Source organism: Heterodontus francisci, chromosome 10 (genome assembly GCF_036365525.1).
Source record: "Heterodontus francisci isolate sHetFra1 chromosome 10, sHetFra1.hap1, whole genome shotgun sequence".
NCBI classification, from domain to species: domain Eukaryota; kingdom Metazoa; phylum Chordata; class Chondrichthyes; order Heterodontiformes; family Heterodontidae; genus Heterodontus; species Heterodontus francisci.
The window spans coordinates 108,169,318-108,182,600 of record NC_090380.1 but is presented as its reverse complement, the minus strand read 5'-3'; the positions used below and the strand labels follow the sequence as shown (position 1 = coordinate 108,182,600).

General features: G+C 45.6%; 1 protein-coding gene across 3 annotated transcripts in view; it reads left to right on the top strand.

Moving 5' to 3' along the window:
• gabpa (GA binding protein transcription factor subunit alpha) overlaps window positions 1-13,283 on the top strand; it is a 63,224-nt gene that overhangs the window by 17,588 nt on the left and 32,353 nt on the right. Inside the window, exons 3-6 of one of the 3 annotated variants that reach the window (XM_068041254.1) lie at window positions 4,103-4,198; window positions 5,473-5,620; window positions 11,977-12,061; window positions 13,026-13,271. In XM_068041254.1, coding sequence (XP_067897355.1) covers window positions 4,128-4,198; window positions 5,473-5,620; window positions 11,977-12,061; window positions 13,026-13,271 — 550 coding nt within the window. In that variant the 5' untranslated portion in view covers window positions 4,103-4,127. Of the gene's footprint in view, window positions 1-4,045; window positions 4,199-5,472; window positions 5,621-11,976; window positions 12,062-13,022; window positions 13,272-13,283 lie in introns of all 3 variants that reach the window. The other 2 variants (XM_068041252.1, XM_068041253.1) reach the window with 2 other exon arrangements.

Below are 13,283 nucleotides of genomic sequence, written 5' to 3'. Positions count from 1 at the left end.
GGAAGAAACTTTTTTTCCTTTAGTAGAGGTGTCAGTAAGCAGGGGCATAGATTTAAGGTAAGGGACAGGAGGTTTAGAGGGGATTTGAGGAAAAACTTTTTCACCCAGAGGATGATTTGAATCTGGGACACTGTCTGAAAGGGTGGTAGAGGCAAGAACCCTCGCAACATTTAAGTACTACAAAGATGAGCACTTGATATGCCGTAGCCTACAAACCACGGGCCGAGTGCTGGAAAGTGGGATTAGAATAGTTAGGTGCTTGATGGCTGACACTTACACGGTGCTCCGAAGGGCCTGTTTCTGTACTGTATAACTCTATGACTCTAAGTAGCAGATGAAAATTAATGCAGAAGAGTGTGAAGTGATTCATTTTGATAGGAAGAATGAGGAGAGGCAATATAAATTAAAGGGTATAATTCTAAATGTGGTGCAGGAGAAGAGGGACCTGGGGCATATGTGCACAAATCATGGAAGGTACCAGGGCAGGTTGAGAAAGCGGTTAAAAAAGCATGTGGGATCCCGGACTTTATAAATAGGGGCTCAGAGTACAAAAGCAAGGAAGTTATGTTAAACCTGTACAAAACACTAGTTTGGCCTCAACTGGAGTATTGTGTCCAGTTCTGGGCACCACAATTCAAAAGGATGTTAAGGCATTAGAGAGGATGCAGAAAAGATTGAGAATGGTTCCAGGAATGAGGAGCTTCAGTTACGTGGAAAGGTTGGAGAAGCTGGGTCTGGTCTCCTTAGAAGCAGAGAAATTGAGATTTGATAGAGGAGTTCAAAATCATGGGGCTGGACAGAGTAGATGGGAAGAAATTGTTTCCATTGGTGGAAGGATTCATAACCAGAGACATTGATTTAAGGTGATTGGCAAAAGAAGCAACTGCAATATGAGGAAAAACTTTTTATGCAGTGTGTGGTTAGGATTTGGAATGAATTGCCTGAGAGGCAGATCCAACCGTGGCTTTCGAAAGGGAATTGGATAATTATCTGAAGAGAAAAACAGTTGCGGGCTACTGAAAAAAGGCAGGGGAGTGGGACTAGATGAGTTGCTCTTGCAGAGAACTGGCATAGATGCAACGGGCCGAATGGCCACCTTCTGTGCTGTAACCATTCTATGGGTCCATGTATCACTAAGCGAAACACTGGTAGGTCACCAAGGAGTCTCAAATGATTCTTTGTCTCTAACCAAGTGATATGTTTTCTGTACAGGAGTTGGGCATTTCTGCTGACTAGAGACCTGGTGGTATCTAATTTGTAGCGGGTGCATAAAAATTAAATCTGTCTTGATCTCAAAGCAAAAAACCAAACTGACAGTCGTGTGGATTATTTCAGTCATGGTTATGCGAATTACAAAAACATATTGTGCGTTTGGTGTCGAAGGGGTATGGTGTTGCTGATCAAAAGTAAAAGATCAAAATCTGTGCAGTCAGTCGTGGAGATGTTAGATGTGTGGGCACGTCACCATCTGTTTCTCTTTAAGTAGCGAGACAGTCTCTCTGCTCGCACAAAATGTTGATGATTTGACATATATTCCACTTTTTCTCTCCTTTTCTGCCAAGAATACTTGCGCATACCTTACTTAAGTGGTCATTTTTTTTTTAATCTATAAAACTAGATTACAATGGTAACCTAGCAGTTTTAGTACTGAAACTAGCAAGCCAGAAACTGAGTACTCAAATTCCCACTTGCCTCCCCATACCAAGTAGTGAAACTGAATTCAGTAAATCTGATCATTTCTGAGCTGGCATCAAAAAATCAACCATGGTGGCTGCTGGTTTGTCATTAATTGGCTCATTAATCATCCCTATCTGATCTGCTCCAACTGTGATTCCAATCCCATGCTGTGAAGTTGATTTTTAATACCCTTGGGACAATTAAATGGGTATTATGCATTACCTTTACTAGTTGTGGCCACACCCGAAGAATTATTTTAAAAGATGGTTATTTTACAGAGGATGGTTGGGGTGTTCTCAGATTGCATTTGGGTCAATTTTTCAGTATAGAAGGAGGCCATTCAGCCCACCATGCCTGTCCCACTCCCCTACTGTTTCCCTATACCCATGCAAATGTTTCCCTATCTTTCTCAAACAATAAATCTCTCCTCTCTTTACAAAAATTAAATTCCCCTTCTGAAAAAAATGGAGGAGTTAATTTCACCAGTGACCGATACAACACTGATAAACCTGTTCCCAGCTTGAATGTGACTTGTTTAATTTGGTTCCTGCAGACCAAACAGATAGGATCCTGATTTACAGGAACCTTTCTGTTTACATCGTGTAGTCTGCTAATTAGTGATTTTAAAGCAGGTTTAAGATGGCCACATTTGCGTGTACTTTCACTGGGTTAGCGATCAAGAGTTGAGAACCTCTGCATTGTGATTGGGGCTGTTTTAAAACCATTAATTTCTCCCTCTCTCTAATTCCAGGGTACTGAAACCAATTGTAGTCCCCCAGCTGCTGGCCTTGTTAAAGTCTGGTTACTTGCCACAGACTGAGATGCAACTCCTTTATCTGTGTGGCTCAGTGCTGTACTAATTAGTGCCTTTAGCTAGCCGGGTGTTGGTAGATTCTGAAGCGATTTTTTTTTTTTTTTTTTTTAAAGTTGGCTGCGTTTGACAACTCAACCACTAGGTGGCGCTGCAGTTGCACATGCGCAAATGCAGCCTGTGCCACTAAAACGTCAGTGTGAGACATTCAGGCAGCTGCCAGGACTAAAGATGGGGCTGCTCAAATAATCACACACAGGCAACGTAAACAGATGGCAGCACACAATGGCCAGGGAGGGAGGGGGGGGGGGGTTGAGGAGGAGAGCTCTCTTCCCACTTCCCCCACCTTCTCCCCGCTCTCTCGCCCTGTTTGCGATGACATCATCTGCGCATGTGCCAACCAGTCCTGGCAGTGCGGAACGCAGAGCAAGAGCCCATCTGCACAGATTGGCGCAGTCTGACATCAGCTGCTGGCTGTGTTGTCAAGAATACTATGATTTTATTTAGGCTGCATTTGACAATGCAACCACTAGGTGCCGCAGTACTAGCACATACACAAATGCAGCCTCATCCACTGAAACGTCACTGTCGGCGACCTCTCAGGCAGCTGCCAGGATTAAAGATGGTGCTGCTCAATTTATTGCAAACAAATTCAACCCGAAAATGGTTGCTATCACCGCCTCCATGCCACCTCCAATAGTCCCCTGCTCCCTTCTACGCCCATCTTCTCACCGCCCGTTCCCTGTTGCCTTCCCTCAGCCACTTGCTCTGGCCTCGCCGTTTTTCTCCCCCACCCCTGGCCAGCAGCCGCTCGTTCCAGGCTGCGCTGCTTCCCTCCTCTTGGCCACTCGCTCCCATGTTCAATCGTACCCTGCTGCGCCAGCTGAAGAAGCAAGGCAGGCTGAGCGGGGTGACATGGGAGCAAGTGGCTGAGAGGGAAGCAGCACGGCCTGGAGCATGTGGCTGAGGTGGTGGGGGAGGGGCGGGAGCAGGGAACATGCAACTGGAGAGCGAGGTTGGGGGGGGGGGGGAACGATTGGCCTGGAAGAGGGGGAGCAGTGGCGAGCTCTGGAGCGAACGGCTGGGGTGGGGGGGGCGGGGGAAGCAGGGAGGCCTGGAGCAAGTGGCCGAGGTGGCAGAGTGGCCAGTGGGACGGGAGCGAATAGCTGAGCGGACGGGGAGAGCGAGTGGCTGAGGGAAGGCATCTCATCTGAAAGATGTTGATGAATATTCATGTATAAATAAAAGCAAAATAATGCAGAGGCTGGAAATCTGAAATAAAGACGAAATGCTGGAAATTCATAGGTTTGGTAGCATTTGTGGAGAGAGCAGAAGAGTTAACGTTACAGGTCTGTGACCTTTCAATTCATGCATAAATAATGGGTACCAAAGAACAACTTGCAGCCTAAAGCTGAAAGAGTCAGCACCTCGAAGATGAGAATAGAGTCAGGGCAGTGAGAGAGAATGAAAGAATGATGAGGTGAGGAACACGTCATTTTGACAATACATTTTAAATCTGCAGCTTCTCAACCCGATTGTACATGCTTTATTTTTCAGATTAAATTATGCAAAACTTTCTTTGCTGAAAGATGTCTGTCTTTACTTGAAATGCAGATTGTAAGTTCCCGATTCCACAGCCATGACGAAGAGATCAGCAGAAATAGAAATAGAAATAGATGGCGAGGAGAAGCGGCATTGCACGGAAGAGAGGTACGTTGGGAAATGTTTCTACAGATAGCACGTTCTGTTACACCCCATCCCTCAATGGGTTTATTAATGCAATTGCTTGAATGTTTTAAAGAGCCTTTGGATTTTGCTTAGTGATTTTGTTTCATTTGTGTATTTTCCTTTTGGAAGATAGATTATTTTTTTTCACTGTGTGGAGCGGAGTATCTGCTGCTGGGAAGTGGGTATTTTTAGCAACAGGTATCCGCACTCGCAGAGCAAGTACAATGTAGTTAAATGCAGAGTGACGCTACTGCTGATTGGCTCCAAACAATGAGCCTCTACCACAGGGTTATCCAACATACGGCCCGCGGGCCAGGATCCAGCCCGCCAAATGTTTCCATCCAGCCCGTCAGTGTAAACTGTTCATGAGGCCTTTCCTCATCGTCGCCGTGACTGGAGGTGAGAAAATTCCCTTTGTCGTCTCTTCCAGAGCAGCCTTTTTAAGAACATAGCTGTCAGTTTCACAATTGACAGCCGTTGACATCGGGCCATCACCTACACCCTCCACCTGTCGAACGGGGAGCTGTCAATAGCCAAGCCACAGGTAGATTGGCAGGACGAATTCTGGCCTGCCAATGTTGGACATTGTTGGACAATGTTGGGTAACCATGTTGTCAAGTTTTCTTTTAACTCTTGTTCCAGCAATTGAACACTTGGTTTGTATTCCCTTGCGTATAGAAGATTGAGGTGTTGTGATCCAGATGTTTACTATGTTGCAAGGATTTGATGGGGGTGGATACAAGGAAATTATTTCCTCTGGGGGAAATCAAGAACAAGAAGACCTAATTTTATTCTAAGAACTATGCTGCTCAGGAGTGAAATCAGGAAGCACTCTTTTCGTACAGAGTAATAGAAGTCTGGAATTCTCTTGCCCAAAAGGCTGTAAATTCTCAGGGACGCTTGGCGCTTTCGAGACTGAGATTGATAGATTTTTGTTAGGTGAGGGCATCAAGGGATGTGGAGCTACAATGGATAAATGGAATTAAGATATAGATCAGCCATGATCGATTTGAATGGCGGAGCAGACTCGAGGGGCTGAATGGCCTACTGTGCACAGGAGGTGAGTTGTTGCGGCAAACATCTGAGTGTTTTTCCTTTATTACATGGAACGCACACAACACAAAGTTTAAAATAAGATCCAATCTCAGTTTATATAGTTTGTTTATATCAGTTCGTTTAAAGAACTGTTCTAATTATGGACCAAAATAAGCTTGATTTTCTTTTTTGAGTTTCTAATCCCTTTATTTTCTATTCAGCATTGCAGAGCAGACAGCCATTACCACAGCAGAGTTTGTGAGCCAGTCCATTGACATCAACGAACCTGTTGGAAACCTCAAAAAGCTGTTAGAGCCACGCCTTCAGTGTTCCTTGGAAGCACATGAAATTTGTCTCCAAGAGATTCTGGTAAAGAAAAAAAATTTGATTTTTTTTCAAAACGCAAATGTTTGGAGCATGCATGCTGTGTCAGTGATGAAAATGGCTGTCCAATTTTCTATGATGATGAGCTTCTAGTTCATGTTGCAGCATTGTGGGTGCTAGGTGTTGCTAAGTAGGTACCAGACATTTAAGCCAATGGAGTTATTCCTAGTACTTGAGTCATAGTCATTGTAGCACCTACACCCCAAGGTCTGCAGCAGATGAAGGCATCTCAGCACCACCTTCTGAGTGGCAATTAGGACTGGGCAATAAATGCTCGCATAGCCAGTGATGCCCACATCTCCCGAACGAATAGAAAATAAACAAAAGGAGACCATTCAGCCCGTCGAGTCTATGCCAGCTCTCTGGAGCAATCCAGTCAATCCCACTCCCCCGTTCTATCCCCCACAGCACTGTAATTTTATTTCCAAGTGCCCATCCAATTTCCTTTTGAAATAATTCATTGTCTCTGCTTCCACCACCCTCCTAGGCAGTGAGTTCCAGCTCATTACCCATTGCTGCATTTTAAAAAAAAAAAGTTTTTCCTCACATCCACCCTGCATCTCTTGCCCAAAACCTCAAATCTGTGTCCCCAAGTCCTTGTACCATCAGCTAATGGCAGCAGTTTTTCTTTGTCCACCTTGGCCAAACCTGTCAGAATCTTGTACACCTCAATCAAATCTCCCCACAATCTCATTTGCTCTGAGGAGAACAACCCCAGCTTCTCCAACATAAGCTTGTAACTGAAATCCCTGTGGAACCATTCTGGTAAATCTCCTCTGGACTCTCAAATCCTTCCTAAAGTGTGATGACCAAAACTGGATACAGTACTCTACTTGTGGCCTAACCCCAATGCTTTCATAGAACATAGAACAGTACAGCACAGTACAGGCCCTTCGGCCCACGATGTTGTGCCGAACCTTTAACCTACTCTAAGATCAAACCAACGACCTACCCTTCATTCTACTATCATCCATGTACCTATCCAAGAGTCGCTTAAATGTCCCTAATGTATCTGCTTCTACTACCACCGCTGGCAGCGCATTCCACGCACCCACCACTCTGTAAAGAACCTACCTCTGAGATCTCCCCGAAACCTTCCTCCAATCACCTTAAAATTATGCCCCCTGGTGATAGCCCTTTCCACCCTGGGAAAAAGTCTCTGGCTATCCACTCTATCTATGCCTCTCATCATCTTGTACCCCTCTATCAAGTCACCTCTCATCCTTCTTCGCTCCAATGAGAAAAGCTCTAGCTCCCTCAATCTTTCTTCGTAGGACATGCCCTCCAGTCCAGGCAGCATCCTGGTAAATCTCCTCTGCACCCTCTCTAAAGCTTCCACATCCTTCCTATAATGAGGCGACCAGAATTGAACACAATATTCCAAGTGTGGTCGAACCAGGGCCTGAAAGAGCTGCAGCATAACCTCACGGCTCTTAAACTCAATCCCCCTGTTAATGAAAGCCAACACACCATACGCCTTCTTAACAACCCTATCAACTTGGGTGGCAACTTTGAGCTATCTATGAACATGGACCCCAAGATCCCTCTGTTCCTCCACACTACCAAGAATCCTGTCTTTAAGCCTGTATTCCGCATTCAAATTCGACCTTCCAAAATGAATCACTTCACACTTTTCCAGGTTGAACTCCAGCTGCCACTTCTCAGCCCAGCTGTGCACCCTGTCAATGTCCCATTGCAACCTACAACAGCCTTCCACACTATCCACAACTCCAGCAACCTTCGTGTCATCGGCAAACTTGCTAACCCAGCCTTCCACTTCCTCATCCAAGTCATTTATAAAAATCACAAAGAGCAGAGGTCCCAGAACAGATCCCTGTGGAACACCACTGGTCACCGAGCTCCAGGCTGAATACTTTCCATCTACCACCACCCTGTGACTTCTATGGGCCAGCCAATTTTGTATCCAGACAGCCAACTTTCCCTGAATCCCATGCCTCCTTACTTTCTGAATGAGCCTACCATGAGGAACCTTATCAAACGCCTTGCTAAAATTCATATACACCACATCCACTGCTCTTCCTTCATCAATGTGTTTTGTCACATCTTCAAAGAATTCAATAAGGCTTGTGAGGCATGACCTGCCCCTTACAAAGCCATGCAGACTGTCTCTAATCAAACTATGCTTTACCAAATAATCATAAATCCTGTCTCTCAGAATCCTCTCCTATAATTTGCCCACTACCGACGTAAGACTGACTGGTCTATAATTCCCAGGGTTATCCCTATTCCCTTTCTTGAACAAGGGAACAACATTTGCCACCCTCCAATCATCCGGCACTACTCCAGTGGACAGTGAAGATGCAAAGATCATCGCCAAAGGCGCAGCCATCTCTTCCCTCGCTTCCCGTAATATCCTTGGGTATATCCCGTCTGGTCCGGGGACTTATCTGTCCTCATATCATTCAAAATTTCCAGCACATCCTCCCTCTTAACCTCAACCTGTTCGAGCATATCAGCCTGTTCCACGCTGTCCTCACAAACGACCAGGTCCCTCACTAGTGAATACTGAAGCAAAGTATTCATTTAGGACCTCCCCTACCTCCTCCGACTCCAGGCACAAGTTCCCTCCACTATTCCTGATCGGCCCTACCCTCACTCTGGCCATCCTCTTGTTCCTCACATAAGTGTAGAACGCCTTGGGATTTTCCTTAATCCTACCCGCCAAGACATTTTCATGTCCCCTTCTAGCTCTCCGAAGTCCATTCTTCAGTTCCTTCCTGGCTACCTTATAACCCTCTAGAGCCCTGTCTGATCCTTGCTTACTCAACCTTAAGTAAGCTTCCTTCTTCCTCTTGACTAGCTGTTCCACATCTCTTGTCATCCAAGGTTCCTCCACCCTACCATCCCTTCCCTGCCTCATCGGGACAAACCTATCCAGCAGTCGTAGCAAGTGCTCCCTAAACAACCTCCACATTGCTGTCGTGCATTTCCCTGAGAACATCTGTTCCCAGTTTATGCTCCCCAGTTCCTGCCTAATAGCATTGTAATTCCCCCTCCCCCAATTAAATATTTTCCCATCCCGTCTGCTTCTGTCCCTCTCCATGAGTATAGTAAAGGTCAGGGAGTTGTGATCACTATCACCGAAATGCTCTCCCACTGAGAGATCTGCCACCTGGCCTGGTTCGTTGCCAAGCACCAAGTCCAACATAGCCTCCCCTCTACTCTGCCTATCTACATATTGAGTCAGGAAACCTTCCTGGACACACCTGACAAAAACTGCTCCATCCAAACTATTTGCACTAAGGAGGTTCCAATCAATATTAGGGAAGTTGAAGTCACCCATGACAACAACCCTGTTACTTCTGCACCTTTCCAAAATCTGCCTCCCAATCTGTTCCTCCATGTCTCTATTGCTATTGGGGGGTCTATAGAAAACTCCCAACAAAGTGACTGCTCCTTTCCTGTTTCTGACTTCCACCCATAATGACTCACTAGACAAACCCTCCTCGACGACCTCCCTTTCTGCAGCTGTGATACTATCTCTGATTAACAATGCCACTCCCTCAACTCTTTTACCTCCTCCCTATTCCTTTTGAAACATCTAAACCCCGGAACATCCAACATCCATTCCTGCCCCTGTGATATCCACGTCTCCGTAATGGCCACAACATCATAGCTCCAAGTACTGATCCATGCTCTAAGTTCATCACCCTTATTTCTGACACTTGTGTTAAAATAGACACACTTCAGCCCGTCATACTGGCTGCAACTTTGCCCTGTCAAGTGTCTAACCTTCCTCGCAGACTCTCTGCACTCGGTATCTGCCTGTTCAACAGCTACCCCATCCACTGATCCGTAGCTCCGGTTCCCATCCCCCTGCCAAACTAGTTTAATCCCTCCCGAAGAGCTCTAGCAAACCTCCCGCCCAGGATATTGGTGCCCCTCCAGTTCAGATGCAACCCATCCTTCTTGTACAGGTCCCACCTTCCCCAGAAGGTATCCCAATGATCTACATATCTGAATCCCTCCCTCCTACACCAGTTCTGTAGCCGCGTGTTCAGCTGCACTCTCCCTGTTTCTAGCCTCATTAGCACGTGGCACCGGTATCAATCCTGAGAATACTACTCTGCTCGTCCTGCCTTTCAGCTTCCAACCTAACTCCCTATATTCGCTTTTCAGGTCCTCATCCCTTTTCCTAGCTATGTCATTGGTACCAATATGTACCACGACCTCTGGCTGCTCCCCCTCCCTTTTAAGAATCCTGTAGACTCGATCCGAGACATCCCTGGCACCCGGGAGGCAACATACCATCTGGGAGTCTCGTTCGCGACCACAGAATCTCCTGTCTGTTCATCTAACCTCTGAATCTCCTATCACTATTGCTCTCCTATTCTCCCCCCTTCCCTTCTGAGCCACTGGGCCAGGCTCCGTGCCAGAGACCTGGCCAATGTGGCTTTCCCTTGGTAGGTCGTCCCCCCCCCAACCGTATCCAAAACGGTATACTTATTATTGATGGGGACGGCCACAGGGGATCCCTGCACTGTGCGCCTATTCCCTCCCCTGACGGTCACCCAGCTACCTTTATCCTGTAACTTAGGTGTCACTACTTCCCTATAACTGCTCTCTATCACCCCCTCAGCATCCTGAATGATCCGAAGTTCATCCAGCTCCAGTTCCCTAACGTGGTCTGCGAGGAGCTGGAATTGGGTGCACTTCTCACAGGTGAAGTCTGCAGGGATACCAGTGGTGACCCTCACCTCCCACATCCTGCAAGAGGAGCATGCAACTGCCCTTGCTTCCATCCCCTCTGCTCTAAATTGACAACAGAGATTTTATAAAAAGGAAAACCTTACCTTACCAAACCCTCCACACAAGAGGCCTTTTTTTTTTATTGGTTAGAGGAGGAGGATTGGTGGGAGACACTACACGTGTAGTGTTTCGGGTTTAGCCACTGCCCGAATATATGTTTACTTACCCAGCAGTCCCCGTGTCCGCCGAAACAAAAGGTAAGTTATTTTATGCTGAAACTCACCTTCCCAGCTGAGACCTCGCTCGCACTATCGCTGCTATCTTGATTCAAAGGGCTGTGGATAGAGGCTGAGAGCCACTTGCTTATCACTTTTGCTGCTGGCGCATAACCTGGGGAGACGAGAAGAAAACTTGGAGTGTAATTGTAGATGAAATGTCGAGTGTGAAAAATGTTAGACTTGTCTAATATCTGGTGCTCAATCTGTCCTTTTACCAAGTTTTAAATTCCAAACACCCTGTCCTCACTGAGTTCCATTGGCTCCTTCCCTACCCAACAGATCTATTCCTGAATCATTATCATCTACTTCATGTCCCTCAAAAGACTCTTACAATCCTGGCATGCCACAGCCTGTGCTCTTCCAACTCTGGTTTGCACTGCATCTTCCTCTGCTCCAGTATCAGAGCCCGAGTCTTCAGCCATAACATTCCCTGCGCTCTGGAAATCTCTGCCTACATCTCTTGCTGTCTCTTTCTACAGCTTCGGCAGTCTGCTCAAAACTTGCCTCTTCGACTGGGTTTGTTACCTCACTTAACTTCTCTCTCACTTTCTGCTCGAGTCCTTCAACTGATTTTGACACCTTCTGTTGCATATATTTTTAGTTCAGTCACAGGATTTGGCTGTTGCTGACAAGGCCAGTATTTATTGCACATCCCTATACAACTGAGTAGCTTGCTAGGCTGTTTGAGGGCAGTTGAAAGTCAACCGCAATCCTGTGGATCTGGAGTCACATATAGGCCAGACCAGGTAAGGATGGCTGATTTCCTTTCCTGAGCTATAAAGGGTTTTGATAAAGTGAACAGCAAAGGACTATTTGCTATGTTATCAGGGGTCATCAATTTTGACAAAAACTTTACATGGGGTTACTGGAACACAGGATACTTTACCATAGTGAGTGGCTGAGGCAGGGATAATTGTATCTTTTAAGGGAAAGGTGGATAAATGTTTGAAGCAGTGGAAGGTATGGGGTTATGGGGAGAGAACAGGGAAGATAGATTAGTATGGGATTGCAAAGAGCCAGTACTTACACTATGGGTCACATTATCTTCAGTGCTGTAAGCTTGAACGCTTCTAATCATCCTTCATTAAACTTGTCTGCTTGGAGGACATCGGAGCAAAGCTAACAGCTTGTTTTATTTCTGAATACTTGTTTTAAGAAGCTTAATCTCTCCTTTCCAGCAGAACAGTTGTTTTTGCACTGTGGACAGTTAGTTCTCTGCCTCTAGTTTATTACTAGCTTCAACTTGTATAACACCCAACCTTTCCTACTGCAGTCGAATCGCATCTAATGAATTAGATTTGGATACCCTTTGCATCTAATAACATTTCTTGTATTGTCTATCTTCTGTTATAGCTGGATCCTAACCGCAGTTTATTTGACCAAGGAGTGAAAACTGATGGCACTGTTCAACTCAGCGTGGAAGTCATTTCCAGACAAGGTAAGCTTGGCCTAAATCTTAGAACAGCTTGACCTTGCATTGCATGCTGTGTTCAAGGCCTAAGAACAGACATATTTTTCCTAATCAGGAAGCATGACCTAACCAGACTGATTGTAGGGAGCTTAATCAGAAATTTATTGGCATATTCCCAGATCGTGTTTTCCATTATATATTTTTTTTTCTTCCGCCTCCTCGTCACCCTCCCCCTTTCAGCTGTCAGGAGCATAACTGGATCTGAATGTAACTGCATGAGGATAGCGATCAGAATCCCATCTTAACGTGCCTTTAGCCTTTCCTGAAAATAACCACTCAGTACTGGTATCTTTTATTTATTTATTTATTGATACAGCACTGAAACAGGCCCTTCGGCCCACCGAGTCTGTGCTGACCATCAACCACCCATTTACACTAAGCCCATATTCCCCTACCACCTACCTATACTAGGGGCAATTTATAATGGCCAATTTTTCTCTCAACCTGCAAGTCTTTGGCTGTGGGAGGAAACCGGTATCATCGTTGTAAATTTTTTTTTCACTTTCTCCAGTACCTTTTTTAATATGGAGACCAGAACAGTTAGACCACTCCAAGTGTGGCCTAATCAAGGTTCTGTACTAGTTTAATCCATCTCTGTAGAAATGATCCCCAGTCCTTTTGCTTTTTTTTAATGGCCTTATTAAACCTGTGTCACTACTTTTTATTGATTTGTCTTTCTACACTCCTAGATTCCTTTGCTCCTCTACCCCATTTAGATGATTCTTTTCCAAACAGTATGAAGCCTCCTTATTTTTACTACAAAAATGCGTCATCTCACACTTATCTATGTTGAAATTCATTTGCCAATTGCACACCCATTCTGCAAGTTTATTAATGTTGCCTTGTAGTTTGGCCTTTTGCCTACCTTGTTGGTGGGGAGGGACACCTGTCTTCTACAATTACTTTTGTTTAAGTGCTGTACTTTTAGCAGGAGTGGAACCAAAACTGAACATCCTGGAGATTGTTAAGCCAGTTGAAACAGTTGAAGTTGTAATTGACCCTGATGCACATCAGGCAGCTACCGAAGCCCAGCTCGTAGAGGAAGCGCAAGTGATAATGCTGGACGGCTCAAAGCAGCTAACAACAATACCAGATGAGACATCTGAGCAAGTGACGCGATGGGCTGCAGCCCTCGAGGGTTATCGGAAAGAGCAGGAGCATCTTGGAATACCATATGGTATGGAATTGA